The sequence below is a fragment of the Podarcis pityusensis genome, assembly GCF_964106645.2.
Source record: "Podarcis pityusensis genome assembly, chromosome: 5".
Lineage (NCBI taxonomy): Eukaryota > Metazoa > Chordata > Lepidosauria > Squamata > Lacertidae > Podarcis > Podarcis pityusensis.
Genome location: NC_138032.1, coordinates 20986702 through 21013794, shown reverse-complemented (window position 1 = coordinate 21013794; position 27093 = coordinate 20986702). Strand labels below are relative to the sequence as shown.

Genomic DNA, 27093 nt, shown 5'->3' with positions numbered 1-27093 from the left:
GACATAAATATGAACCTGTGCCAGGTTGTCATGGGGTTTGATTTTCACAACAAAAGATAACATTTCTAGCCAAGCAAAGGGCACTCCTAAACTAACTAAATAGCCATTCACTTCAAAATTGCTACCCAACTCAAGCAAAGTCCTTTCCGGGAACAGGAGGTGGGAGAATTACTCTTAGGGTGGCTGCATAAAGGTAAAGGTAAAGGGACCCTTGACCATTAGGTCCAGTCGTGACCGACTCTGAGGTTGCGGCGCTCATCTCGCTTTATTGGCCGAGGGAGCCGGCGTACAGCTTCTGGGTCATGTGGCCAGCATGATTAAGCCACTTCTGAAGAACCAGAGCATCACACAGAAACGCTGTTTACCTTCCCACCAGAGCAGTACCTATTTATCTACTTGCACTTTGACGTGCTTTCAAACTGCTAGGTGGGCAGGAGCAGGGACTGAACAATGGGCGCTCACCCCGTTGTGGGGATTCGAACCGCCGACCTTCTGATCGGCAAACCCGATCATGAGGATGGCCTCATGAGGCCTGCTAAAAAAGAAGTGTATCACTGAAAAGAGATCAAAATAGGGTGCTGAAGTACATAAAACTTGCACACACTAATTTATATGTGTTGATGCAAATTTGGAATAATTAACTGCTGTATAATTAACAAGAAAGGCTGTGCATCCCTCCACAGTGCGGCTGGTGAGTTGAGTTGACTTGACCAAGTGACCTGTGTGCTTGCTGCTCAGGAGGTAACTGCTGAGGGGCAACTTCAAGTCCCCTGCTTCCATCCCTTCTTCTGGGTCTGTACTTTAAGAACTGGATGGGACAACTCTTCAAATAGAGGAGTCCTTCAAATTGTGGGTTGTCCGCAGGCAACCCTTCAAATAGAGTGTTATCCTCTGTAAAGTGGGATACATAGTTATAAAAACCATAACAGCTAGGGCTTCTCCACACTTACCTTTCCACCACACTTTTCAGGCACAGTCTGCACTTTAAAGCTCTGTGTCTGACGGCCCCACTCTTTTTCCCTGAAGCTTGCCCCACGAAAACCTGCTCTTTAAAGCTGAATCGGAGCAAACAACAATCCACAGAAAACCTGAATAGCTGTTTGCTCCAATTCAGCTTTAAAGAGCGGGTTTTTGAGGGGGAAACTCTGGAGCAAAAAAGAGGGCACTTGGACATGGACCTGTGCCTGGAAAGAACCATAGAATTTTAGAGTTGTAAGGGACCCTGATGATCATCTAGTCCAACCCCCTGCAATACAGGAATATGCAGCTGTCCCATACGGGGATTGAACCTGCAACCTTGGCGTTATCAGAAACATGTTCTAACCTGAGTGGGGCAAAAGTGTGGATAAGCCCCTAGTTTAACTATGGCAAACTGCAGCTTTATGTGAATCACAATCCTTTCCCTTTCTTGCCAAGTGAGGACACAATAGCAGGGACTATATCACACCATTGCTAAATCATTGTATAAGAAAAGCTACCAGTGGAACAAGTTTCCTGCTCCTAGGTCTTTGAAAGTTTCCCTAAAGAAATATAGAACAAGGAACTAAACTGGTTTCTTAGCTGTAGGTTTCATTAAATCTTAAAGGCATTTCTATACAAATTCTCACTGATTTGTTGACTAACTGCTCAAAGCTGCACCAGTAAGCAACACTCACCCGAATCCCAAGTGTGTTTACCCAAAGTATACCCAACCCTCCAAATGCCCTGAAAATACCGGGATTGTCATGAAAATCCTTAAGTCATCATGGCTCTCACTTTCTCACGCACAGTCCCAAATTTCCAAGGGTCTTACTGGAAGTTCAGGTATGTGCATCCATTTAACACATTTCTATGCCTCCTGCTCCCTTGCCCCCCCCATTCAACATGGTGTCACTTCCTGTTTTTATGTGCATGTGTGCAAACAAATATACTTCTGCCTACCTAGAGAGCACCCTGAATATGTATTTTTGAGAGGGATTATTTTGCTTTTCAAAATGATAGATGCTTCCCAAGAACACTAATCACAGAAATAATGTTTCATTTTAAAGGTATATAGAAGTTCTGACACAACTGAAGTGGCAGTTCTGAGAACTCTTCGTACTTATACCTTGTATATTGCAGTACAGTCATGTTGCAACAAATTGTTAGTCATGCGTGGTTTGACACAGATTGTGTATTCACTATACTCCTCACATTTAATATTAATAAAATTGCAGCAAATTCCAGTTTGGCTAATGCAACACCATACAGCTGCGTATTATTTGTATCAGGAACTTGTGAACAGTTTCTTAAGAAATGGGTGGGATGAAGAAGAGTCTAGCTCTTGATGTACCAATTGCAGAAATTAAAGAAGTTCAGAATGCAGCCAAATTTCAGAACAAGTAGTTTATGGAGTTTTGGAAATATTAGCTAAGTGTTCCACGTGCAATGGACATGAAGGCATGGCTGTGCATGTATGGAGTATCAGTCACCTCAATCTAACAACGTGTCTTACTCTGGGAATTTTACCTCAATAATCTTACTTAAGGAATTCTCAGGAAATTACAACAGTAAAAGAGAATTCTACAATAATGACACAGTTTAATTACTGGAGTCACCATGCTAAAAGCTTTGGTTCACATTGAAATGAACCCAATAAGATACAACTGTGGGAAAATTAGGAGGGCTTCTCATTCATTCATTCATTCGTTCGTTCATTGAATTTATATACTGCCCTATACCCGGAGGTCTCATGGCAGTTCACAAAAAAAGATCACAATATATAAAATCAAAATAAAAGCAATAATCCAATAACACCCCCCTCAAAAGACCCACATTTTAAAGGGTATAGGATGTTGATTAGGTCAGCCAAAGGCCTGGTTAAAAAGGAACGTTTTTGCATGGCGCCTAAAGGTGTGTAATGAAGGCGCCAGGCGAATTTCCCTGGGGAGAGCATTCCACAGATGGGGAGACAATGCAGAGAAGGCCTGTTCTCGTGTTGCCACCTTCCTAATCTCTCGAGGAGGAGGCACATGAAGGAGGGCCTCAGAAGACGATCTCTGCAGGTGATCATGGTGATCTAGCCAGTGTAAAAGAGACAAGGTGGTCTTTCAGGTAACCTGGTCCTAAACCTTTTAGGGCTTTATACACTAGCAGTAATACTTGGACCTTAGTTCATTGTGTTCATGACTAATTCATTGCAGTGGGCCTACTACTCTGAGCATAAGCTAGTTAGATGCAACACAAGAAAAAGAGTCCTAGGAACTCTGAGCACATATAGGACTTGTTAGTGGAAGCACACAGCAAGCATGCAAGGGCAGCGTGCTAGCAGGTCCTTTATGGGTAAAGCACAATGAAGCAAAGAAGAAGAAGAAGAAGAAGAAGAAGAAGAAGAAGAAGAAGAAGAGGAGGAGGAGGAGGAGGAGGAGTTTGGATTTGATATCCCGCCTTTCACTCCCTTTAAGGAGTCTCAAAGCGGCTAACAATCTCCTTTCCCTTCCTCCCCCACAACAAACACTCTGTGAGGTGAGTGGGGCTGAGAGACTTCAAAGAAATGTGACTGGCCCAAGGTCACCCAGCAGCTGCATGTGGAGAAGCGGAGACGCGAACCTGGTTCCCCTGATTATGAGACTACCGCTCTTAACCACTACACCACACTGGCTCTCTTACAATGCAGAGGCAAGAAGGAATCTCAAGGCAGTGCCTCTTAAAACAACGCTGTTATGCAGAAACACGTTTCAGCTAGTGAAAAGAACTCATGCTTAGAGGAGGCTGGTTGACAGCTTAAAAGAGGGTCCTAAAGTATTTTCTAAAATGCTCCCATCATTTCAAAGGGTCAGGCCTCTTACCTTCAATAACACACTCATCTGGGAGAGGAATTTTCTTCCCCATCTCCATGACATATGCTTTCACTTTAGAGAGATTTTCCTTTAAGTGAAAGTAAAGCTTATCTTGATACTCGGCAGAATTCTGTATTGTCTTCGGGCTCCCTTCATGGCAGTTTTCTTTAACGGGTTCTGGCAGATTCTCTGGTTCTGTACATTTGATACCTGGGTGCGAAAGTGAAGACTGTTCCAGCTGCGACTCTTCAGTGTCTGCACTGGAAGGCAATTTGTCGGCTTCTTGGCTGAGATAGATATCTGTGAAAGAGATGCCGGCTGTAACATCTCCATTCTCCATCTCTTGTCCATTGTCAGAATGAACACTCCTCAAACGGACAGCATGCAAAGCTAGACTTTTGGACCTGCAGTGTAAACAAAGGCAGGAACAAATGGCTTGGGGAAAAGGCAAAATGGACTGTGGTGCATGGGGGGGGGGGGTATAAGAACCTTAATTAGCACCAAACCATAATTAGCACCAAACTATAGTTGCTTTATAGGGACGTGGGTGGCGCTGTGGGTTAAACCACAGAGCCTAGGACTTGCCAATCAGGTCGACGGTTCGAATCCCCACAATGGGGTGAGCTCCCATTGCTCGGTCCCTGCTCCTGCCAACCTAGCAGTTCAAAAGCACGTCAAAGTGCAAGTAGATAAATAGGTACTGCTCCAGCGGGAAGGGAAACGGCGTTTCCCTGCACTGCTCTGGTTCGCCAGAAGCGGCTTAGTCATGCTGGCCACATGACCTGTACGCCGGCTCCCTCGACCAATGAAGCGAGATGAGCGACGCAACCCCAGAGTCAGCCACGACTGGACCTAATGGTCAGGGGTCCTTTACTATAGTTGCTTTGCATAAACCGAAGCCGATTTCCTCAAACCGGTCTGGGATGATGGTCTGGGATTCTGGTTTGTTCAAACCTGTTATAGTTGTCAGATTAAATAGCAAGCTATTATTTGCTGCTAACAAAAAGTTTGATTGTGAAGGAAGGAGAGAGGTAAGGAGGGAACATAAAAGCTGGAGGCTCACTGCTGATCTTTGCTGATCATCTCAATGTGGCCAACACCTCATCTAATAATACGCATTCAAATCCGAATATCAGTACAGTGACTTAGAGTATATACAACATAAACGAATGAAAAAATTAATCACACTGCATAGGAGAAATAACCATTCAAAATGGCCATATCTACTGCAAGTATTTTTGTTCATTAGCCTTCTTTCCAATAATTAAGGAAATATACAGTTTTGTCCTTGAGAAATGAGCGAACCTCATAGATGATTCATCTTATCCTGCTGAAAACATCTGCGACCTCTACTGAAAACTTAAACTTTTTAAAAAGTTTCAACTGATGTTGTCAGCGGCACCTTGCGTGCCAAGCAAATTTGTAAGAATGGGTCTGGGATGTAAGTGCACTGCTTTATCGGAATTTCAGCGTAAACTTACGATCTTCTGCCTTTGAGCTTAACACAGAAAACTATCCAAGTTTCAACAAGGACAAAAGCTGTTCCCTCCTTGCCACTCGGTGAAGTCTTCTATTATCAAATGAGTGGATGGCTTTTGCCAGTCTTATATCTGCCACTTCTGCCCCTGCCCACTTGCAACTTGAGTCCTTTTGGGGTATTCACCCCTATGTTATTGTAATTAGGTGGAGGAGAGAATGGGCCTGTGCCACTAGTTCTGGCCTGGCCATCATGTGCCATGCTGACTCTGATTCCCAGCATTTGTGCATCAGGGGGGATGTCTTACCATGTGATCGGGAGCCTTGATTGTGCAGTATTCCATCTCACATCGAGAGCTACATACATATACACCAGGCTCACCTTTACCATTGTTTCCTTAATGTGTGGATGGTAGGGGATGTGATGGCAGAAGTGTAGCCAGAGGGCACAGACCTGCTCCACCCCTCTATATGATTACAATTGCCATAAAAGGGTTTTGGTTGGTCTGGGACTGTATGGAAAAGGGTGGTAGTGGAAGAAAAGTTAGCAGTAGGAAAGGTTGGCATTGACAGAGATCTGCCACCAAGTCACCCCAATCTGAGCTGAAATTAGAGGGGCACCTGGCTCAGATCATAATGGCCTTGGGATTTCAGAACTGGGACAGCTGGCATCTCTACTCAAAAATTCTTAACAGGATTATTTATCAGAAATTGTTTTAAGAAATCTTGCTACTGGAGGATTTCATGGTAGCTTGTTCCAGAGTGGGCACCAGACTTCAGAGGCCCCCCCCCCCAAACACACACACCACCCAACGCAACCAAATCTCTCCCCCACCCTACCCCCCCACTGCCACCACTGTGGCAACTGGGCCCCTGGCAGAAGTACCGCTTCTGAACAGGAGCTAAACTCAGCTCCCACCCATGGTTGCTGCCTGCCATTTTAATTTACCAGGAAATGCAACGCTCTAGTACAAAGATCTATGAAACCCATAGATTTCATAGCTCTGATGGGCTGGGGCATTGCATTTTTGGTAAATGAAAATGGTGGGGAGCCACTGCAGATGTGAGCCAAGCTTGACTCCCATTCAGAAACAGCTGTCCCACCATGAAAATGACCGAGGGGCCCAGTGAGGAGGCGGCAGGGTGGCACAGCTTTGTTGGGCTGGTGAAGGGCCCTTCTGAGCTCCTACAGCCCTTGATCAGTGCCCAGTCTAGGTAACAGTTAGCGCAAGACCTGGCTTGTGCTATTGTTTAATTCAACATCTTAAAAACCTGAAGATTAACATTATTTACAAAGAAATACTGCCCTAGATAGGACTTTCTTGTTTGGGGGTGGGTTTCTTTTGCTGTTGTTATCCCTAATGCTTTACATATGTGATACAATCTCTTTTAATGCTTTGTCTTTATTAATTTTGCATTATGCCAGATTAATTCTAACCAATTGTTTGCTGCAAAGAAGATCTCTGGATCTTCTTTGACTATATATTTATGTATGTCTGCATACTTTTCACTCGTTGAGAGTGCTTATAAACCTGCTTTTAAGTTGTCAAAATTGCCAAAAGAATTTCGCCAACTATACTTATGGAAAGCGATCTTCATTTTTGCCTGAACTTTTTCAAATCCAGTGTTCCTTCGCACCTCCCCCTGCACTCTGGAGCGCAAGGTAGGTTAAACAAATAACTCGGAGATCTTATCCAGCTCTTAGAGTTATTGACAAGATGTCTGGATACAATTAAATGTCTGATGCCCACAGGTACTATGTAACTTGCCTGTTCACTTTAACATTTGTTTTTTGGGTTTTTTTAAAAATTATGTATGGGGAAACCAATCGGCATGCAAAACCACTGACACACTGCACTGAAGCATACCTGTTAAACCTCATGTCCTTCCTTTCTTCTTTAGAAACCTGGCCAAGACTATACCTGCGTACAGAGCCAGGAGTACTGCTGTCAATGTTTATTTTCTCTTCAAAAGCTTGTTTTTTAACCTGAAGCTTTTCATCATCTTCATTCCCATTCATAGTGGATTTTAAGTCATCCAGCTGAGAAGGAGATTCTGTTTCAGCAACATCTTCTACCCTAAGAGAAGTGAAAAACTGAGGGGTTAACAGAAACATCGTCCTATTTTGCAGGTGGTAGAAATAAAAAATATATATGTATCTCTAAGGGTCCATATATATGCCAGCATTTATTCCAAGTGCATCTGTGGCCAGGTTCTTTCGAGGGATCATCATTCCCATTTAGTCCAGGCCTACACCTTTCTGACTTGTGCTATATAATTCTCTACTGTCGGTCTTACCTCACAGCTCCTTCCCATATGTCATATTTGGCCAAAGAGTGGTGTAAAAAGGTGCCAAAATAAATAAAAGGCTGTATCATATATCTGTCATAAGGAGTTGACTAAATTGACTTTAGAGGCAACTTTTACAAGATAATTTCAAACATTTTGCTCTGTGGAAATATATTACAATCAGTGAGAAGAAGAAGAAGAGGAGGAGGAGGAGGTGGAGGAGGAGGAGGAGGAGGAGTTTGGATTTGATATCCCGCTTTATCACTACCTGAAGGAGTCTCAAAGTGGCTAATATTCTCCTTTCCCTTTCTCCCCCACAACAAAGACTCTGTGAGGTGAGTGGGGCTGAGAGACTTCAAAGAAGTGTGACTAGCCCAAGGTCACCCAGCAGCTGCATGTGGAGGAGCGGAGACGCGAATCTGGTTCCCCAGATTATGAGTCCACCGCTCTTAACCACTACACCACACTGGCGCTCAAGAGCAGGGGACTTTTGACACCACCAGCTATAAGCTGTGAGGATGCCTAGACTGGCTTGCCCCCTGCTTGAATCAATGGCATCATCACCTTGTGGAGGCCTCCATGTGGGTGCAGTGTGGCTATGTCCGTATTGTGCAAACTGCCTCAAGGGCTACTGCTGAATATATTACTAAGAGAACAATAGATGAGAAATAAATTTGGATGTCTAAGCAAAGAGATAGAGGAAGAATTCCCAGTGATATGATCTTGAATACCAGCTGGACATCTCTAAGGCAAGTGTTCTAAAATGCAATTTAGAACAGATTAGTAAAAGTGCTATATATAACGAGCAGCCTTTAGACACCTGCAACTAATTTGCTGTCAATGTATATAAATGTGTGTGTGTGTGTGTGTGTGTATATATACACATAGGTGACACGTATTCCTATATATACATCAAAATAATAATTTAAACAATCTTTGTAGTGCCCTACAGACAGACTGCAGGGCGCACACAATGTGGAGTGGGGAAGGTGGTTGCAAAGAACAAAGATGGAGTCTTCCAGTGGTGGCAGAAACAAGAGAGGCGTTTTCTCCCTTCAGTGGTCTGTGTGCTGGCATTTTCTTTCCCCCAGAGTGCCTGGAAGCAATGTTGTCCTGGTGCACTGTGGCAAGAAAACATAGCTGCGCGCGCGCGTGCACACACACACACACACACACACGTTGCACCTTGTTCCTGGACAAAATACAATCCATGGAATGGTTTCCAATCATAAATCATATTCAAAACAAAAACTTGCATTACAATAAAAATCTAATTTACCCCAATAAAATGCAATAAAAGCATCATAGTACACAGTTAAAAGACCACACTGTCAGACCATAAATCCCACAGTCAGTTTCAAAACAGGCATCTGCAAACAGTTTGCTAGAGCCTCACCAACATCAATATAAGTCAGGGCTTTTTTCCAGCAGGAACTCAGTTTTGGCACCCCTCAGGTGGGCACCATTGTCATTAAAGAGAACAAAGGAGGCATTGATGGTGAGTTCCGGCACTTATTTTTCCCAGAAAAATAGCACTGAATATAGTAGCAGCTTGGAACTAGCTGGTGTGTCCCTGTAAGACTCTTTCCCTGAGCTGAAAAAGACCGCTGCATATCTAGCAGTTTTGCATCCCTTGAATCTCCAACGCAGAAAAAGGCATTACATTCAAAAAGAACCAAATTACAGCTGGAAAGGTGTGTTCCTGATCCTTCCTTCCTTCCTTCCTTCCTTCGCAGGCTAAGCTTGCATTAAAGCCAGGGCTGCAAAAAAGGAAGGAAGAATTGGGAATGGACCCTAAGTGTGCTCCCAACTCCTTCTTTGAAGTGGTATCTCCTGGCATCATTGACAGGTGTCTGCCCTCACACACCTGTCAAAGTGACCTGCTGAAGTTGGGAAACTCCTGAATCTACCCCCAGTTGGATCCGGTTCCCCATACCTGCCTTAAAAGGATAGGAGATACAGCTGTGCTAGCCATATTGTATTCTCTTTGATTCTATGTAGGGGTCCAAGATTGGAAAAGGGAGAGCTTATGGATGTTTTGTGATGGGGTTGACCAATGGCTCAAAGTTAGGGGTAAGTTAGGGTATAGAGCCTCAGAAGGAACAGGGAGAGATGCCTATGTGCATTTGAGTGTACATGTATAGGCAATTTGAAGATGTGCATTCACATACGCATACTAGGGTAGAGACATGTGGGGTATGTTACTTTCTCCTGTATGCACATCCACTGAATACTTGGAAGTCCCTCTGGAACCATACAAGAAGTGTTTAAACTCAACACTACGTCTTGTGGCAGTGAATTGCATAAACCTTTCTGAGTTCCTACTATTAGATCCTCATTCTACTCATGAACTGTATGGAGATCTGATTGAAAATTCACTTTTTACTTGGTATTATAGGTCAGGACATTAATAGGCAAGATGTTAAATTGTTTTTATATGCAACAACTGTGGCAAGAGTATTGTTAGCCCAGAAATGGAAACAAGAAGAAATTCTGATGAAAGAAGAATGGCAGACAAAATTAATGGACTATGCAGAATTGGACAAAATGACAGGAAGGATTCAAAACCTGTGGGACCAGAGATTTACAGAAGATTGGAATAAGTATATAAATTATTTGAAGAGCAACTGTAATCAACAAATTACGCTAGTAGGACTACAAGAAGTTTTGTAAGGAGAAATATAAGAAGTGTTACAAAGTAGAAAAAGATAGAGATATTGGTTATGAGTTTGAAATGTAATAGGGAAGATAAGAAATGCATACTGAGAGATTAGATTGGAAAATTTTCAGACAGGATTGATGGAAGTCAAAAATTTGAATAAGATGTAAAAGTATGTTTAATTACTGTTGAAAATGATATGTTAAAAAAAACTACTAAAAATTATATTAAAAAAAAGAAAATTCACTAAATGTAATATGTAAAGAGTAAAATGTGTTCAAGGCAGCATAAGAGTCTGCATCAATGTCAGGTCATAGAAAGAAATGTTTGTAACAGTCTGTTGTTTTTAAGGGGACATTTTGTTCTACATTTGCATGTACATTGTTTACTATGGCTTAGCAATCTATAAAGTATCTAACTTGGCTTAAGACTCCTCTAGTTAGCTAATATCACACAAGTGGAATTCTCAGAATAGAGGATTCTGTGCTGTCTCGCCAAAGCCAGCCCCCAAAATCTTGTCCCCGGAGATCCTCTTCAGGGGGTACAACATTGTATTCTGCTTGTTTATGTCCAGGCTGACCTCCAGAACAATGTGGTTTTCCAGGCAAACTGTTTGCTGGAAAGTAAGACTAATGGAACAAGCATGAAATGCTTCACTTATAGCCTTCATACTATGTACAACTGTGAGATATGTCTCCTCCTCTCTTGCCTCTTCTAGGAAAAGAGTCAGTAATAAAACTAATTACTGGTGAAAATTGTGAATAGGTTTCATTCCAAGATGTTCTGCCCAAACTCTAGGGTGGTAGTCAGCTAACTTTCACTCAGAGTAGACCACTGAAATCAATGGCCCTAACTTGTTGTTGTTTAGTTGTTTAGTCATGTCCGACTCTTCATGACCCCATGGACCAGAGCACGCCAGGCACTCCTGTCTTCCACTGCCTCCCACAGTTTGGTCAAACTCATGCTGGTAGCTTCGAGGACACTGTCCAACCATCTCGTCCTCTGTCATCCCCTTCTCCTTGTGCCCTCCATCTTTCTCAACATCAGGGTCTTTTCCAGGGAGTCTTCTGTTCTCATGAGGTGGCCCAAGTATTGGAGCCTCAGCTTCAGGATCTGTCCTTCCAGTGAGCACTCAGGATTGATTTCCTTAAGAATGGATAGGTTTGATGTTCTTGCAGTCCATGAGACTCTCAAGAGTTTCCTCCAGCACCATAATTCAAAAGCATCAATTCTTCGGTGATCAGCCTTCTTTATGGTCCAGCTCTCACTTCCATATATCACTACTGGGAAAACCATAGCTTTAACTATACGGACCTTTGTTGGCCCTAACCTCGCTAGGCTTATTAACTTCAGCAGGTCTACTCTAAGTAAATCATCATAGCCCTAGAATTTTGACATTTGGAAAAAATTTCATAAACATGCCCACTATGCCCAGAAACTGTTCTAAGTGCCTTTCATACATTATCTCAGCAATATTTACAGCAAGCTTGAGAGGCAGGCCAGTATTAAAATCTCCCTGCTACCAATATAGGAAGAGGTGGGAGCTCAGAGGCAACCTGCATAAAGCTATCTAGCCCAAAGTGATTAGTATTCTGCTCTCCCTAAAGGACTTACGCTAAAATTAATTCTATAGGAGGATATCTACTTACAGTGATTTTAGTGGTTCTGAAAAAGTTTGAGCAATGGTGAAAAGTTGCTTGGTGAGCCCTGATATGAACCTTCCTAAGAGCAAATGGTCATAATCAAGATGCATGGCCCTGGGGGAAAAATATCCTACACTGGATCATTTCCAAAGAGCACATCAATATCATCATGCACTTTCAACATTGCTTATCTTGGCAAAGCGCTGTCTTAAAAATGGACGAATGGCAGTGAAAATAAAAGGTGTAAGGGCTGCAAGAGCCAAATCAGATATGGCAGATCAAGCCTCGTTTACAATGAAAAGGAATTCAGTTCATCCGGCTATTAAGAAAAATAAACAAAACAAAAAAAGGATACAATGAAAATTTCATGCCTTGTTATTCTCAAGAATTGTGGTTGGGAGGTTTTGGTAGATCTGCATTTTCTGTTTGTTGTTAAGTTGACCATGGTTGATTTCTAAGATGAAATCACTATGTATTAAAATTCTTCATTCACATTTGAATGACCTGAATCTTTGGGATCATCAGGGGGCCGGGGCATTCTAATACTGCATGGTTTTCATTAACACATGGTTTTAATTACATCAGATATATGCAAAATTCCCCATGTCAAAGGATTCAGGCCAACAAGTACTGCATGAAAAGTCACTTCCCTATAAGTACAACAACTGCAGGTTTCCTGAAGGAATGAATTATTGTCGACACACAAATTTTCAAATTACATTGTTAATTCAAAATCAGCTTTGATATTTGCATCTGACCTCAGAGTCAGGGCTACTTCAAACACTGAATAATTATGAGGTGGAATGCTTTTCCATGTAAGAAATGGGTTCAGGCTGTACAACCGTTGTGGATCTGTGTGCTTCACTATATAGGTAAAAAGGTAAAGGACTCCAGTCAAAGGGAACTATGGGTTTGTGGCGCTCATCTCACTTTCAGGCCAAGGGAGCCAGTGTTTGCCCACAGACAGCTTTCCGGGTCATGTGGCCAGCATGACTAAACCACTTCTGGCACAATGGAACACCGTGACGGAAACCAAAGCTCATGGAAACGCCATTTACCTTCCTGCCACATCAGTACCTATTTATCTACTTGAACTGGTGTCCTTTTGAACTGCTAGGTTGGCAGGAGCTGGGACAGAGCAATGGGAGCTCACTCAGTTGCAGGGATTTGAACCATCAACCTTCTGATCGGCAAGCCCAAAAGGCTCAGTGGTTTAGACCACAGCGCCACCTGTGTCCCTTTCACTATATGGTGCATACTGAGTAAGCATGACAAGTGTCAACTTTTGAGCGCGTGTACAGTCATTAGCAGGGGTCAGCAACCTAAGGCCCATGGGCCAGAAGTGGCCCATGGAGGTCATTTGACCGGCCCACGAGCCACCCCAGAACCAAGCTGCCCACTCCCGCGCTGTGATAAACTGGCACAGCACAGTGCAAGAACTCAATTCCGCGGCGCCGAAAATCACATCTGCACACATGCCGAAAATTGCATCTGTGCACGTGCAGATGGCGAAAATTGCAGGCACGCACACTCATGCGTGCCCGCAATCCAGCCCGCGGACGGATCTCCAAGGGACTGATCCAGCCAGGCAAGATAAACCTTGCTGACTCTTGGTCATTAGGATTTACGCACAGGTTTCTGTATAGAATGGTACAGTGAAAATTTATAAATCTAGAGAAAACTAGAGGTAGAGATGAGCAGCAGATTTCTAAAGAGCCATATCAACTCGAAGGCAGCGTTGACCTAAGTGTTGCCATTTTCCTATCACCACCATTTCTTCCAGGAACGAACAGCAGATAGCTTATGTGTGCACCCCATCCAACTTTGCAGCACCGAGTTTCTTCATCCCATGTTCAACTTCAAACAACCTTACACCATCTCTAATGGTTTAAAACAACAACCTGGGAGGCAGCCATTATTCCAGTTCACATACCAGTGATTTCAACTGGATGGACATATCTGAAGCACAAGCATAAACTACATCTATCAGATGACAGACGACGGATTGAAGCCAAGGAGTGTTAAGCTGAATATTTGTAAAAAGTGAAGTAACAGGCGGGAAATAGTAACAAATGGAATCAACCTTCTTGTTAAAGAGCTGAGACCTACTGGCGCTGAACTGGCTTTGTGCATGTTGCAAACACAACTCCAGCAGGAAACACCAACTCATTTTACGTATAACTTTCTGTTGCTTCAGCTTTTGACAGCACACAAGACAGCTGCCTTGAAGTAAAAGGATTTGTCGTGTCCTGTCATCAATCCTGTGAGCAAACCAGTTTCATAAGACGAGAGATTTACCCTCAACAAGAGGAGATTGTTTTAGAGGTCCCTAACAGATCCTGTTTTGGATCCTTGCCCTTGAAGACCAAATCCTGTTCTTACTTCTGAAATAATAAATCATAGTTCTGAGAAAAAACAGGACAACTCTGGTGTAAAACAATACTTGCCCCAAACTCCCAAAACCAGGTTCACACTTTCCCCTGAAGATTTGGGGTGGGGGTGGGAAGAAGGTTAGGGAGAGAATCTGCATTGTTCAGGTAGAAATGTAAGTTCTTCCTCCAATATAAGCCAACAAGGTGCTCTTTATGTAACAGCTTATACTAACTTGGAGGAAAGCCTAGCAGGCTGTCTGCCTAACTGGCTGGAATCCTAAACAGTGGTGGTCCTGTGAGTTAGTAACAATATAATGCAAAATATATATATATATTAAATATACAAATACCATGTGTCCTATTGCAGTTCTTCAGGGCAGATTAATAAAGTCCTGGCATGTTTTAATGAAGATGATTGGCGCACATTCTTATTGAATTTAGTGAGACCTGTAAGTTATCTTCCATGGGAAGCTGAGGGAGACTCGGAAATTCATGGATTGCATTGCCTTGCAACTCTGGTCATTACACACACACACACACACACACACACACACACACAAACACACACACGCACACACACACACACACACACACACACACACGGCTTGCCTGTTAGCAGTCTGGTATGAGGAGTTTGGCTATCTGGCACTGTGGTGGTGCCTCTGCAGGTCACCTATAGGCAGGGCTTTCCCTCCCAAAAAATGTTTAGGGGTACTCTCATTTTGACTCAAGAAAACCACCATTTTATAGTTCAAATCTTGTTGGCTTATATTGGAGGAAGAACTTACATTTCTACCAGAACAATGCTGATTCTCTCCCTGACCTTCTTCCCACCCCACCCCAAATCTCCAGGGAAAAGTGTGAATCCGGTTTTGGGAGTTTGGGACAAGTATTGTTTTACACCAGCGTTGTCCTGTTTTTTCTCAGAGCTATGATTTATTATTTCAGATGCTCCTCAACCATCTTGATTTAACAGGTACATCCTGGAATTACAGAAGCCATCCTGGCTTCTCTTTGAATCCTGGAATGTCCCGGTCTTTTGGTCCAGCACTCTGGTGCAAAGTCACTTGGCTTGTGCCAGAGTGCCAGATCAAAAGATGCTCATTTTTTGGTCTTGTGTGAGAACCAGCTGGCTCCCATGAGAGCTTGAGATGAAAAAACAAGTGTCCCAGTTTTGATCAGAGGGATGCTGAGGGGTATGCATTTTGAGAACATTTTATTTGTCAGTCATCTTCCCTCTATAATCTTATCATAGGCTTTGTCTGCAGAATGACTCCTCCCAACCTCCTCTGGGCTTCCAGAACACTTCTTCGAGTTCAGGGATAGTTTTTTTCCTCTATGAGTTGCCTTTAGAGATACATATGACATACACTTCAATTTTCTGATACAATGCTATTAGTAATTAATATTTTCATCACGTTTGCCAGGTTAGTTTGTCTGACATTTGCAGAATTTCAAGTCCACTAAGTTTCCATTACATCTATTTTTAATTCTATCCAGTATTTTGGCTCCCACTGCAAGCATAAGGCTGCTTTTCAGATTTGTATTGTCAGTGACATCTGTGTTGCATCTTATCATATGTGTGATTTCCCATCTCCTCTTGACCTTTTATAATCTGCTTAATACCAGTGATGAGGATCTCAGGCAATTTAAAAGGGATTACTGCACATTAGTAGCATATAACAACAAAAACGACTTGTCCTCATCGGACATATATTAACACATCAGGTATGAGGCGAAGTGTGTTTGCACAGAGTAGTTGGCCTTGCTTTACTTAATATGACACTCATTGATGAGCACACTAGGGATAGATGAAATAAAATAATTACATATCTGTATCCTTACAGGTTTTGTGCTATTTTATTGTAAGAGTGAATGCTTTTAAAATACTGGGCACATGCCAGTGAAAGTTGAGCACACTTGAAATCCAATGATTTTGCTGAAGTTAAGGGCACTCCCATTGGAATCAATAGAGTTTAATTCTGACAGGTTTGTGTCCATAGTTTGTGCTGTTTTCTTTTTCATTTAGACACACTGACATTTTTAAGGAAGGCTTTGAAAATTGTATTTAACATGGCTTGTGTGTTTTTTGTATGCTTGCACTTAAAATGGCTATTTGCATCGAGTGCAAGGAACAGGACTTATTAGAAGTTCAATAAAATGTAACCATTTAAAGAGCTGAGCATATGAAAACATTTAAAACTTGCTTTGGGAAGCAAGTACAGCAAAGTGTTTATGAAGCTGAGTGGCGTAGAGCTAACGGACAGCTATTTGAAAAACAGCTGGGTATATCACATTAATGAAAATATACCCCAGTGGAAAGTGAAATGAGATGTTTGCTGGGATTTTAAGGTATTAGATGTGAGACAGGAAGACTGGTGCTCATTGTTATGCTTGCAGCAGTTACAATAGGCTTTTCTAGAACTTTTATAATCCAATATTCAGCCTTAGCTAATGTTTATTGGGTTTATTAAGAAAGCAGACTTGAAAAACATCTGCTATGTTAAAAAGTGTAGCGTGTAGCTATATCAATACAGTTATAGGGTTGTGTCCAACACATCAGATTTTCACTCGCACTTCCTCATCTTATCCTCTCCCCTGCAGCCTCCTTAAAATATGCTCCAGAGGGGTGGGGGGCCCCTCCGCAAGCAGCGTTTAGGGGTACATGGGAAGGGAAAATCCCATTGTGCTAGTACTACTCCATTCATGAAGAACTGGATGCAACCCATAGACCAATAGTATTTTATCTGTTTCCTTAAACATCTCCTGCAATCTCAAACTATGAATTTATAGTTCCCAGTTATTTATTTATTTATTTTATTTCATAAAATGTACACATTACTTGATTGTAAAACAAACAAACAAACAAACAAACAAACAAACCCAAAAACCAAAACCCTCAAAGCAGTTTACACAAAGAAACAATGAACGATGTGTGAAGCAAGAAAGAGAATGTGACAATTTGGGTACTAGCTGTATTCCCTTCGAAGTGTGAAATGTCTGAGCAAATGGGCAAATTTCTTACAAGTAGCACCAAAAAGCTGGTATAACATAGTGGCTAGGAGAATGGCTCTGCCATAAATTTGCTAGGTGGCATTATTCAAGCTTCCGTTTTCTCATCCTTAGGTTACTGATATGGCAATAATTTAGAGAGGGCTACTCTAAGGTTTAAAGAGATAAGTTAGATGAAATACTTGGAACACTATATAGGTATATTACTATTAACTTTGGGTACAATCTAAAGGTGTATGAGGTAAACATTTCAGTGCACGCCAGAGTTGTTCTGTAGTTTTCCGCAGCTTCCTCTGCTAAGCACCCGAATTGCTTTGCCAACTCTACAGTTGACAAAGATGTTTGGGGTATTTGTGTGAGAGCGGCTGAATGGGAAAATGCCTGTGGTGTATCCTTGCTATTTTTAAAATGCATCGTTTCTTTCTGTAGTATATGAGCCAAAGTCCCTCAAAGTAATTGAACCATACTGCTAAATAATGGAGTCGCACTTTCAAATACTTCCCAGAAAACAGACCTTTTTATCCTTCCCTTCTCAGGTACCTTAATAAGCTGACTGATATGAGATTTATTCGCATCTCTTCTACCACTTGTAAGGTAAGCTCTTTGCTGGCCATTGGAATCTCTTCCATGTATTCAATGCTCAATGTGTACAGTGAGGGACAGTGTGGTTTCAGGAAGTTCTTACACCTGCACACTATGGCATGACAAGCTGTTTTCAAATATGCTGTCCTACAGAACTCACATGGGACGCGGGTGACGCTGTGGGTTAAACCACAGAGCCTAGGACTTGCCGATCAGAAGGTCAGTGGTTTGAATCCCCGTGATGGGGTGAGCTCCCGTTGCTTGGTCCCTGCTCCTGCCAACCTAGCAGTTCAAAAGCACAAAAGTGCAAGTAGATAAATAGGTACTGCTCCGGCGGGAAGGTAAACGGTGTTTCCGTGCTCTGCTCTGGTTCGCCAGAAGTTGCTTAGTCATGCTGGCCACATGACCCGGAAGCTGTACGCCGGCTCCCTCCGCCAATAAAGCGAGATGAGCGCCGCAACTCCAGAGTCGGCCATGACTGGACCTAATGGTCAGGGGTCCCTTTACCTTTACCTTACAGAACTCACATATGAGCTGGTAGCACATATTTAGGGTCTCCAGGGTTTAGAGAAGAGCCTCCTCCTGAAACATCAACAATTATAAAATCCTCCAATAACTGATCTACATGACCAATCATCAGACCACAGCTGATAAGAAAACACCATCCTTTAAGAAATGTGTCTTAGGTACATTTTATCATATGTAGTGGACTTGTAGAGTAGCTAAGGGATATTAGGAGATGATACATAATGAGATAAAAAAAATATTTAAGAGGTCTCTCCCCAAAATACCAGAATCTTTTCTTCTAGGGATAATTGGACCAGATGCACCAAAGAGTCAAAAGAATTTGTTTGTGTATGTGACTGCAGCAGCGAGAATATTATATGCCCCAAAAACACGGGAGGATGCAGTACCCATGAAAGGGGAGTGGCAGTTGAAATTGATGGAATATGTAGAATCAGCAAGTTTGACTAGTAAATTACAGAACAAAATGAGACAGCCTTCAAGGAGGATTGGAAAATGTCTGTAGATTATTAAAAAAATATATACTGTAAACATGTTAGTAGGTTAGCAGGTGTGGCGTAAGTTCAGCAGTAAAAGTTAACTTGAGAATAAAGTTGAGAAAAGAAGGTGTTGATTAACTATAATACGCAGCAGTAAAAGATAACCATGACAAAACCATGGAAGGGGAGAAGGGAAGTCATTTTTTTAATTGAATGTTTATTGGAAAATGTTTGATTAATTGTATCTTTTCCCTGAAAAATTATAAATAAAATCTTTTTAAAAAGAAAAGCATCTGATGGTTAAATCCTTTTCAACTGATATACTAAATGTGACAATAGCACATCTAAGATGCCACACATATTCATTAATGTGCTATGTTACCTATATAAAGGAACAAAAGAACTGGGCTTACCTGCTCTCAGCGGTGGCGTCGTTTTCCAGCTGTTGGATGAGAAGTTTTGCTATGGCTGTGAAACTGTTGCTCATACGATAAATGTCTCTGCTCTGGATACCCAGGATATTGGAGAAGGTGTCTGTGATGTGCTTGATCTCCAACAGAAGAATATGGTGAAATGAATGTTCCATGTTGGCCAGCTGATTAACCAAGTAGATCAGGCAGATCCTGGCTCTTTCCTATTCAATTGAGAAAAAGATGGTTTTATAAAGTGAACGCTGCTAGTTTCAGACTACTTTACCAGAAAAATAAAATCCACAGAACACTTGTGGGGGAGGAATTCGAACCACTTGAGCATTTGCGTGAAAAATAAAAATCTCAAGTACAGCTGGGATAAACATGTTACACAGACTTAATGAAAGTCTTTGTTTAAATAACTCAAGCAAAATGTGTATAAAGATAGAAGGGGGAGCACTGACCCCTTTCAAATTCTCTAGTGTCTTGTATATTGTACACAATGAGGAAAGTGATTGGCAACTATAAATCCTAACTACGGAATGAGGTTGTAGTGTTCTTCTAACTTAGTAAAATTGGAAGAAGAGGCCAAGAAGAAAGGAATACGATTCCAATGGGTGAACAGGCCAATCTAGATCAGTAGGAACTGCCACAAGTACAACATCTGTAAAAGAAAAGAAGGGCAGTCTATGCCATACCCTCGAACATTTCTCCAATGAAAATGGGGACATCCCATTCCATAATGATAATTTTACTATTTATACGCCACACATCCTATTGGGTTGCCCCAGCCACTCTGGGTAACTTCCAACATATATAAAAACATTAAAACTTTAAACAATTTAAAAACCCTTCCCTATACAGGATTGCCTTCAGACGGCTTGGAGGTTGGATAACGCCATACCCTCCAACATTTCTCCAATGAAAACAGAGACATCCTAAGGAAAAGAGGGACATTCCGGGGTCAAATCAGAAACCGGGATGGCTTCTCTAAATCAGGGACGTCCCTGGAAAATAGGGACACTTGGAGGGTCTGCTATGCTTGTTTAAAGGTAAAGGGAGCCCTGACTGTTAAGTCCAGTCATGGACGATTCTGGGGTTGCAGCGCTCATCTCACTTTACTGGCCAAGGGAGCCAGCATTTTGTCCGCAGTTTCCAGGTCATGTGGAAAGCATGACTAAACTGCTTCTGGCGAACCACAGCAGCGCACGGAAACGCCGTTTACTCAGATGTCATTCCCAGAATGGGCCTTACTCCCAAACAGTATACATAGGATTGTGGCTTAGATTTCCTCTCCAGTATCAGCCATGAAAACCTAGCAAGAAGCAGACACAGGGCCAAGCTACATGTTACACAGGAGATCTGTAGGTGGATCTCCTAGCATATTTTCTTTTACTCACATGGAAACATGGGGAACTGTTAATTTTGTCATGCAGCGGCTGTTTTCCCAAACTGGAAATACAGGAACAGCTGCTGATATATAGATAGTGATTTGTTCCAGGGGGTTTCATGAATGTGTGAAAAACAGCCCACCTACTTCCTAATGGGAGTCAACTCCAGTGTTTTGAACTGAAAGACAGTTGGGGCAGTCAGCCTTTTGATAAAAACAACAACACATGTGGAGAATAAATGAGCTATGGCCAGAAGAAGCTACCATAAAAAAGTTTGACAGCTCCAACAGTCTTTCAGCTCAAAACCATGAAAATGAATCTCATTAGGAAGTAGGCAATATTGAAGTATGAGTACAATGAGGGTGTAAGAAAGACCTTGCTAATTCATTCCTCAGAAACAGCAGAGAGGACATAGAATATAGATCTCAAGAAGTGGGCTCAACAAATAGAAAGTTTGCATTTAAAAGGTAGCTGATATATTTGGAAAGTCATGATTTTATACTACCCATCTCTTCACTTTTTCTTTGGGGTCAGAGAGATCAAGACATAAACAAGACCTTAAGTAATATTTAAAGAACAGTTCTGCTTCCCAGACAATATCTGCAGTAGACTCAAGAGGGCCGGGAAGCATCATCCAGCCATTTCCTACTTTGATCTAGCTGGCAGAAATCCAAAAGTGCTGAAATTCTGCTATACATCTAGAGAGAATTGTCAAGGAATAATGAACTATACCATTATAGGATATGGAATTAATATGCACACACGTGCACACAAAAAGTCTATTAAAAAATTCTCACCGACTTAAAAGCAATAATCTTTAGCGAGACCAAGATCAGAAGTCTCTTGTAAAAATAATGCTTGCGTTTTAGTTACCATTGTTATTGCAGGTTTGGTTTTTGAGTGGGTAGGCCTATGTTCCTTATGGGAAGCAGATTTTCTATTTTTATGGTATACAATTACATTTGTTGACAGGGGAATGATGTTCATATAAAGTGTTGCAACCGCTTAAGCTATTTTATTTTGCTGCATGAACAAATATAAGGAAACAGCAGAAGACAAATGTGGAGTGACTCTAGATTTATCTTGGTAAAGTTATCGCCACTATTGGGCATTATAAAGGGTTGATAATTCAACTTTGGAGAATTTATTCAACAGACATTGCATTGTAAGATCTTTTCTAGAGGCAGTGGCGGAGCTTCATGCTCCGGCACTGGGGGCAGAGAGCAGGCGGGGCATGGCACGCATCCCGGGGGCATGGCAACCACCCGCAGGAACATGGTGCTCAGCACGGGGGGAGGGGGGCCAGCCACGATGGCACCCCACCGGGATCATGGTGCCAGGGTTGCTGAGCTCCCCTTGCCCCCCTCTTCCTCCAACAGTGGCTAGAGGTTTCTACAAGATCAACCAAATTCAACAGCAAGTCATGACTAACTTGAAGAACATACCATACATAAGCCAAAAAACTGGGAAAACTTATTGACTCGAGTATAAGCCTGTTCACCACACCACAAACCTGGTGGTGGTGACAGGCTGCTCGTTCCTCCTCCTCCTCCGCCACCGACAGTGGCAAAGGTGGCAGAGGAGGAAGGAGCAGTCTGAAAGGGCTCCTTTCGGGCTGCTCGTCCCTCCGCCGCTGCCTCTGCTGCTCGCAAGAGCAGGCATAGGAGCTGCAGTTGGAAGAGGCACAGCGCAGTGCCTTTCCCAACCGCAGCTCCTGTGCCTGCCCTTGCGAAAGTCTGGCAGCAGCGGCGGGCCCAGCAGCGAGAAAGGGCTCCTTTTGGGCCACTCATCCCTCCGCCGCCGCCGCCCGCCTCACCTGAGTATAAGCCAAGGGGGGCTTTTTCAGCATAAAAAATGTGCCGAAAAAGTCGGCTTATACTCGAGTATATATGGTAGGAAGATCCCTGCTGGGTCAGGCCAATGGTCCATCTAGTCCAGCATCTTGTTCTCATAGTGGCCACCCAGATACCTGTGGGAAACCCTCTAGCAGGAGCCGAGCACAAGAACACTCTCTCCCGATGGTGCAGGGCTCCAAATGGAGGGGTCCATGTGTTTAGCGGAAACTTCATGCTTCAGACCCAATGCATAGACAATGGGAGCTAGGGCCAGCAGGGGTTGTGACAGCAGTGAATTTGTGAAGGGGTAAGGAGGAGGGGGCATCTTATTGCATAATGCATCTCATAACTACAGGTATGGGTGGGAGACAGCCAAGTATGTTTAACCCACTGTTCACCAGACTGTTGCTTCAGTCCAAGCTGACAGACAGGCAAAGAGGCCTTACCTCAAGGCCTTACTCTTCTGCAAGAAGAAATCAGAAGAAATCCAGCAGCAAGGAGCCAAGAGGGCATCTTGCACCTGGCTACCCCCTTATAGGCCAGGAGCGGGTTGGGTGCAGCCCCCGAGCCCCTGTCCCTGATTGGCCTTGTGGGCACTGCCCATCCATACCTGAAAGGCCATTGCGACCAGAGGTAGGTGGTGCCAGGTGTCCATTCCCTCCTCTGGCCATGCCGGAGGATGGCGGCCTCCATGGACCCAGTGCAGCCACGCCATGCAGCAAATGCCACCCACCCAGAGCCCCAGGTGAGCACTTATTTGGGGAGAGGTTCTCAGTGACTTCCCAGAGACTAGCCAATCAGTACTGTGCACAGTCATCTTCTGCGCAGAATTGGGGGGGGGGGGGGTTTCAGCAGAGCTCAACCATGGGGAAGAATCAATGTTTTTGGTCTGAATGCAGTGGGGACATTTTGAAATCACCATCATTTTCATCTTACACTTATCTTCTTCCTATAAGCAAGGAAGCAGCAGCAAACCAATGCTACTTGCCTTAAACCTGCCTTAAATCATTACTTGTAACAGGCAGAGTGATGTATGAACAAGATCATAGTAATTTTAAGAAAAAACACAGACAATTTGGGGGAAGGATTTCAGACACAGACTCTCCAAGCAAGATGAATCACTGGACTGAATGCAAAGATAAGGAAAAGGTCACTGGGGTGTCTATGTGGGTAGAAACTATTTTATTGCTTGTATTTCTCAACTGGACACTGCAATAAAAAAGTGACGTCTTTTGCCCTTTTGTTCTCATGCAATGCTTATAACTAAATAATCATGCTTATTATTTTTAATGGGTATTCTAATTATTTGTTTTGCAGAACAACTTCATGAATAATAAACAACAACAAAAGACCACAAATTTAGTGGATTTTTGAAAAGATAAAAAGTGGTTTGGATTTATTTCATTTTAAAATATCTCTATCTAATCTTAAGTCATTAAAAGCTATATAAAAATTTAAAGGGTAGGGGAAAAAGAAATACCAGCACCATCTTTTTTTAAATCTGGGAGGAACAATTGCCTATGAAATCCAAGATTTGAAACTGCAGAGGATAAAGAGAGGAACAAATTGTATATTGTTTTTAAGATCAATACATTTCCCTGAGCCATGTGTGAAAATTGGTAGAAGAATTTCATTCTGCAGTTGTTTCCTAATCCTGAGCAATGGATTTATTGCTTAAAGCATATGTTCCCATTCCAGTTTAATGTAAATTATTTGCTTTAAGTAAAGGGGCCAGATGCACTTACATGTGCCACTCGCAGTCACACTGCAGTATGCATTATATCATTTTGCAATTGTAAACAAGAAACAACAAATTTTCCTATCAACATCCTCCCCCTGCTGTGTCTCGGTCAGCCACTACATCAGAGTTGTCTGGAGGTTGCAAAAACTGATATATGACCAGCCTCTTCCCCTTGAGCTTACCATTTCCCAGGGAAGGCCTCTTGCAGTAGAGCCCGACTCATTTGTCTTGTATCTTTGGGAGATGTGCTGAGAATGAGGGCCACCCCCTTTCCCATATTTAGCTCCCCCAAACCAGAGTAGGATTCACTTTGAGAGGTAAGTCCTTTGCAGAGACAGGTCACATAGCTGTCAACTTTCAGATTTGAAAATAAGGAATCAGCAGCCTCGAAAATAAGGGATCAGCAGCCTCACCTGTCCCGGGGACAGTCTATGGGATATCTAACAATCCGGGATAGCAGCGGGAAGCAGTGGGAAATGGCGCTGGAATAAGGGAATTTCCCGCCAAAAAAAGGGAAGGTTGACAGCTATGATGGGTCTCCAGTCTCTGTCAACTGAATGAGGGAACCTCTTAAGAACAAGCCAAATGTGACATTAATTCTGAGAATGCAATTTATGTAGATGGCGAGGCATGGAAGAGTTAAAGTATTGTGAGAATAGACATGATTTGTTTCTGATGAATCCAATTTTTGCTTTCAAGAATGAAGGTGGTTTTTCATAAAACAGTTATAATTTAAAAGGAATGCAGACCTCACTAATTCATATAAGCACAACATGAAAGATGTGTGGATTTGACCATGGCCACTAGAATTTTTGGATAAGGCTTTGGAAGTGATGGAATGTCAATACTCAATAAATCTCATGCAAATTTCAGATTACATAGTAATGAGTCAAAGCTGAAAGAAGCACCCTCCTTATAGTTTAAAAGCAGCCCAATCAGAATAGTTAACTACTGGCCCAGACAATTCAAAACTTCAAAATCAGCAAATTTCAACAAATAAAGGTGCAAGACCAAGGCAAGGACCAACTATCTTTGCCACAGTTAAGCATTCATAACTCAAATATTAACCAGTTAGTCATTAGGATCCAGTTATAAAGTGATATTACGGTACTTACACCTTTTTTATTTTTCAAAGTGTGAGGATGATAGATACTGAACTTGTGCTGGCAAGCTCCCCATTGCTGTTTTTTCCCTTGTCAGTTCCATAAATATTTTTAAATATCTCATGAAAGGTCTTCCGGATGTCACTGAAACTGGACCTAGTGATGAAAATGCCCCATCTGTGCCATCCCTTCAAGTAAGCGTTACTCCTAATGCCACAGCCAGGCTGTAACTAAACACCTTACTAAGTCTGCATGTCAAAACTACTTAAGAGAATTCAGCATGGTAACAGAATGTAATGTCAGCGACTAAACATTTAAGCAGATACATTAGGAGGAAATATCATTTTGCCCACCGCAGGTATAAGGTCTAGGCACAGGCAATGCACAGCTCAGCAACTCCGAAGGGATAAAATGGGAGTCTTTCCACTGAACGACATCTGCAGCTTACATTTCAGATCGCCTTCTAGGACGCACGAGTCTTTTTCAGCCATTCAAATTGCACGCAGCATCAACTCAAGGAGAGCGAGCTGAAATGCATTCACTGTTCCTGCCCACAACTTCTCCATGTTAACCGGCTTTGCGGACATCATGATTGTGCATGTATGCTGTTGGAAGTAGAGTGGGACTGAACCACATGGTGTGTTTTCCTCTTCCAGGGTACATCTTTCAGTTTGGTATTCCAGTTTCCTGTCCTCCTACCTTATCTCCCAAGGGAGGATGCAGGTTCTCTGCCTTTTCCTCCACTAATGAGCACTTTCCTACAATCAGAAGAGGCTGCAGCACCAGAGAAAACAACAAACAACTTATTAAGGTGCTGAAGATTTTGTTCCAAACTCTCCCAACTTTCTCTCCTTACTCAGGAGGGAAGGAAAAGGAGGGGAATGGCCCAGGGATGCTGACAATCTGCCCATTGACTGTCAGACGTACCCAGTTAAAGGGCCTGCCTAAGATCTAGAGGGAGCCAGACTCAGTCCTTGGCTAGGACTCAAGACTGGGAAATAATCATGATGGGACAGTAACCAAAAAAGTACTGTATTTACTGGATTAGAAATAGTATCCTGCATGATGTAAGCAGCTCAATGTCTTGGGACATAGATTCTGTACTCTGTACACAGAACTTACTATGAGCAATGAGACAAAACCACTAACTATTCATCAGAGGTGGGAACAAATGCATTTAAAAAATTACCCTACATCTTATTGCATCTACTTCCTGCAATGAACAGAAGCCATTGCGGAATAAAGAATAGTGTATATTGTTAGCCAAGGAATAATTTTATTAGATGGCTCATAAATATTGTTTTGATTTTCAAGGGCAGCATATTAATACTGTCTTATGAAGAGCCGCTCTCTCAATATATTGGTTTCAATCCAGAATGTCCTTGGCATGAATTAAGAGAATTATTAGCCAAGGTGGCTCCAATTTTCTGCTTCAATTGCAACTCAGCACCACATTCCATGCTGTTCCACAGAGTACCCCAAGCCCAGGAATAGTTTCTCAGGGAGCACAAAGAGCTATCGGTATGGATGGGACCATATTGAGCAAGTGGTGCTGTGCTTGTACTTCTCTGGATCCAAGCTACTGTTTGTGGTGACAGTGCAAAACTCCATTACAAATAATGAGAGACATTTCACATCACCACCAGGTCATTTTATGCTGGAGTGTATGACTGGTGAGACCCTGGGTATATGTTTTAAGTATCTATCACAATGGGGCTTTTGGAAGTGACCTGTGTAGCTTAAACTGGTGTCTGGGAGAAAAGTAGCTCAGCTGAGTGA

At 42.5% G+C, this 27093-nt stretch overlaps 1 protein-coding gene across 16 annotated transcripts in view; it reads right to left on the bottom strand.

Annotated features, from left to right (window-relative positions):
- VEPH1 (ventricular zone expressed PH domain containing 1) overlaps window positions 1-27093 on the bottom strand; it is a 159253-nt gene that overhangs the window by 48043 nt on the left and 84117 nt on the right. For 14 of the 16 annotated variants that reach the window (XM_081007892.1, XM_081007887.1, XM_081007886.1 and 11 more), the window contains 4 exons: window positions 19248-19468; window positions 11871-11978; window positions 7142-7351; window positions 3807-4201 (listed from right to left, as the gene is read on the bottom strand). In XM_081007892.1, coding sequence (XP_080864018.1) covers window positions 3807-4201; window positions 7142-7351; window positions 11871-11978; window positions 19248-19468 — 934 coding nt within the window. Of the gene's footprint in view, window positions 1-3806; window positions 4202-7141; window positions 7352-11870; window positions 11979-19247; window positions 19469-27093 lie in introns of those variants that run through there. The other 2 variants (XM_081007884.1, XM_081007881.1) reach the window with 2 other exon arrangements.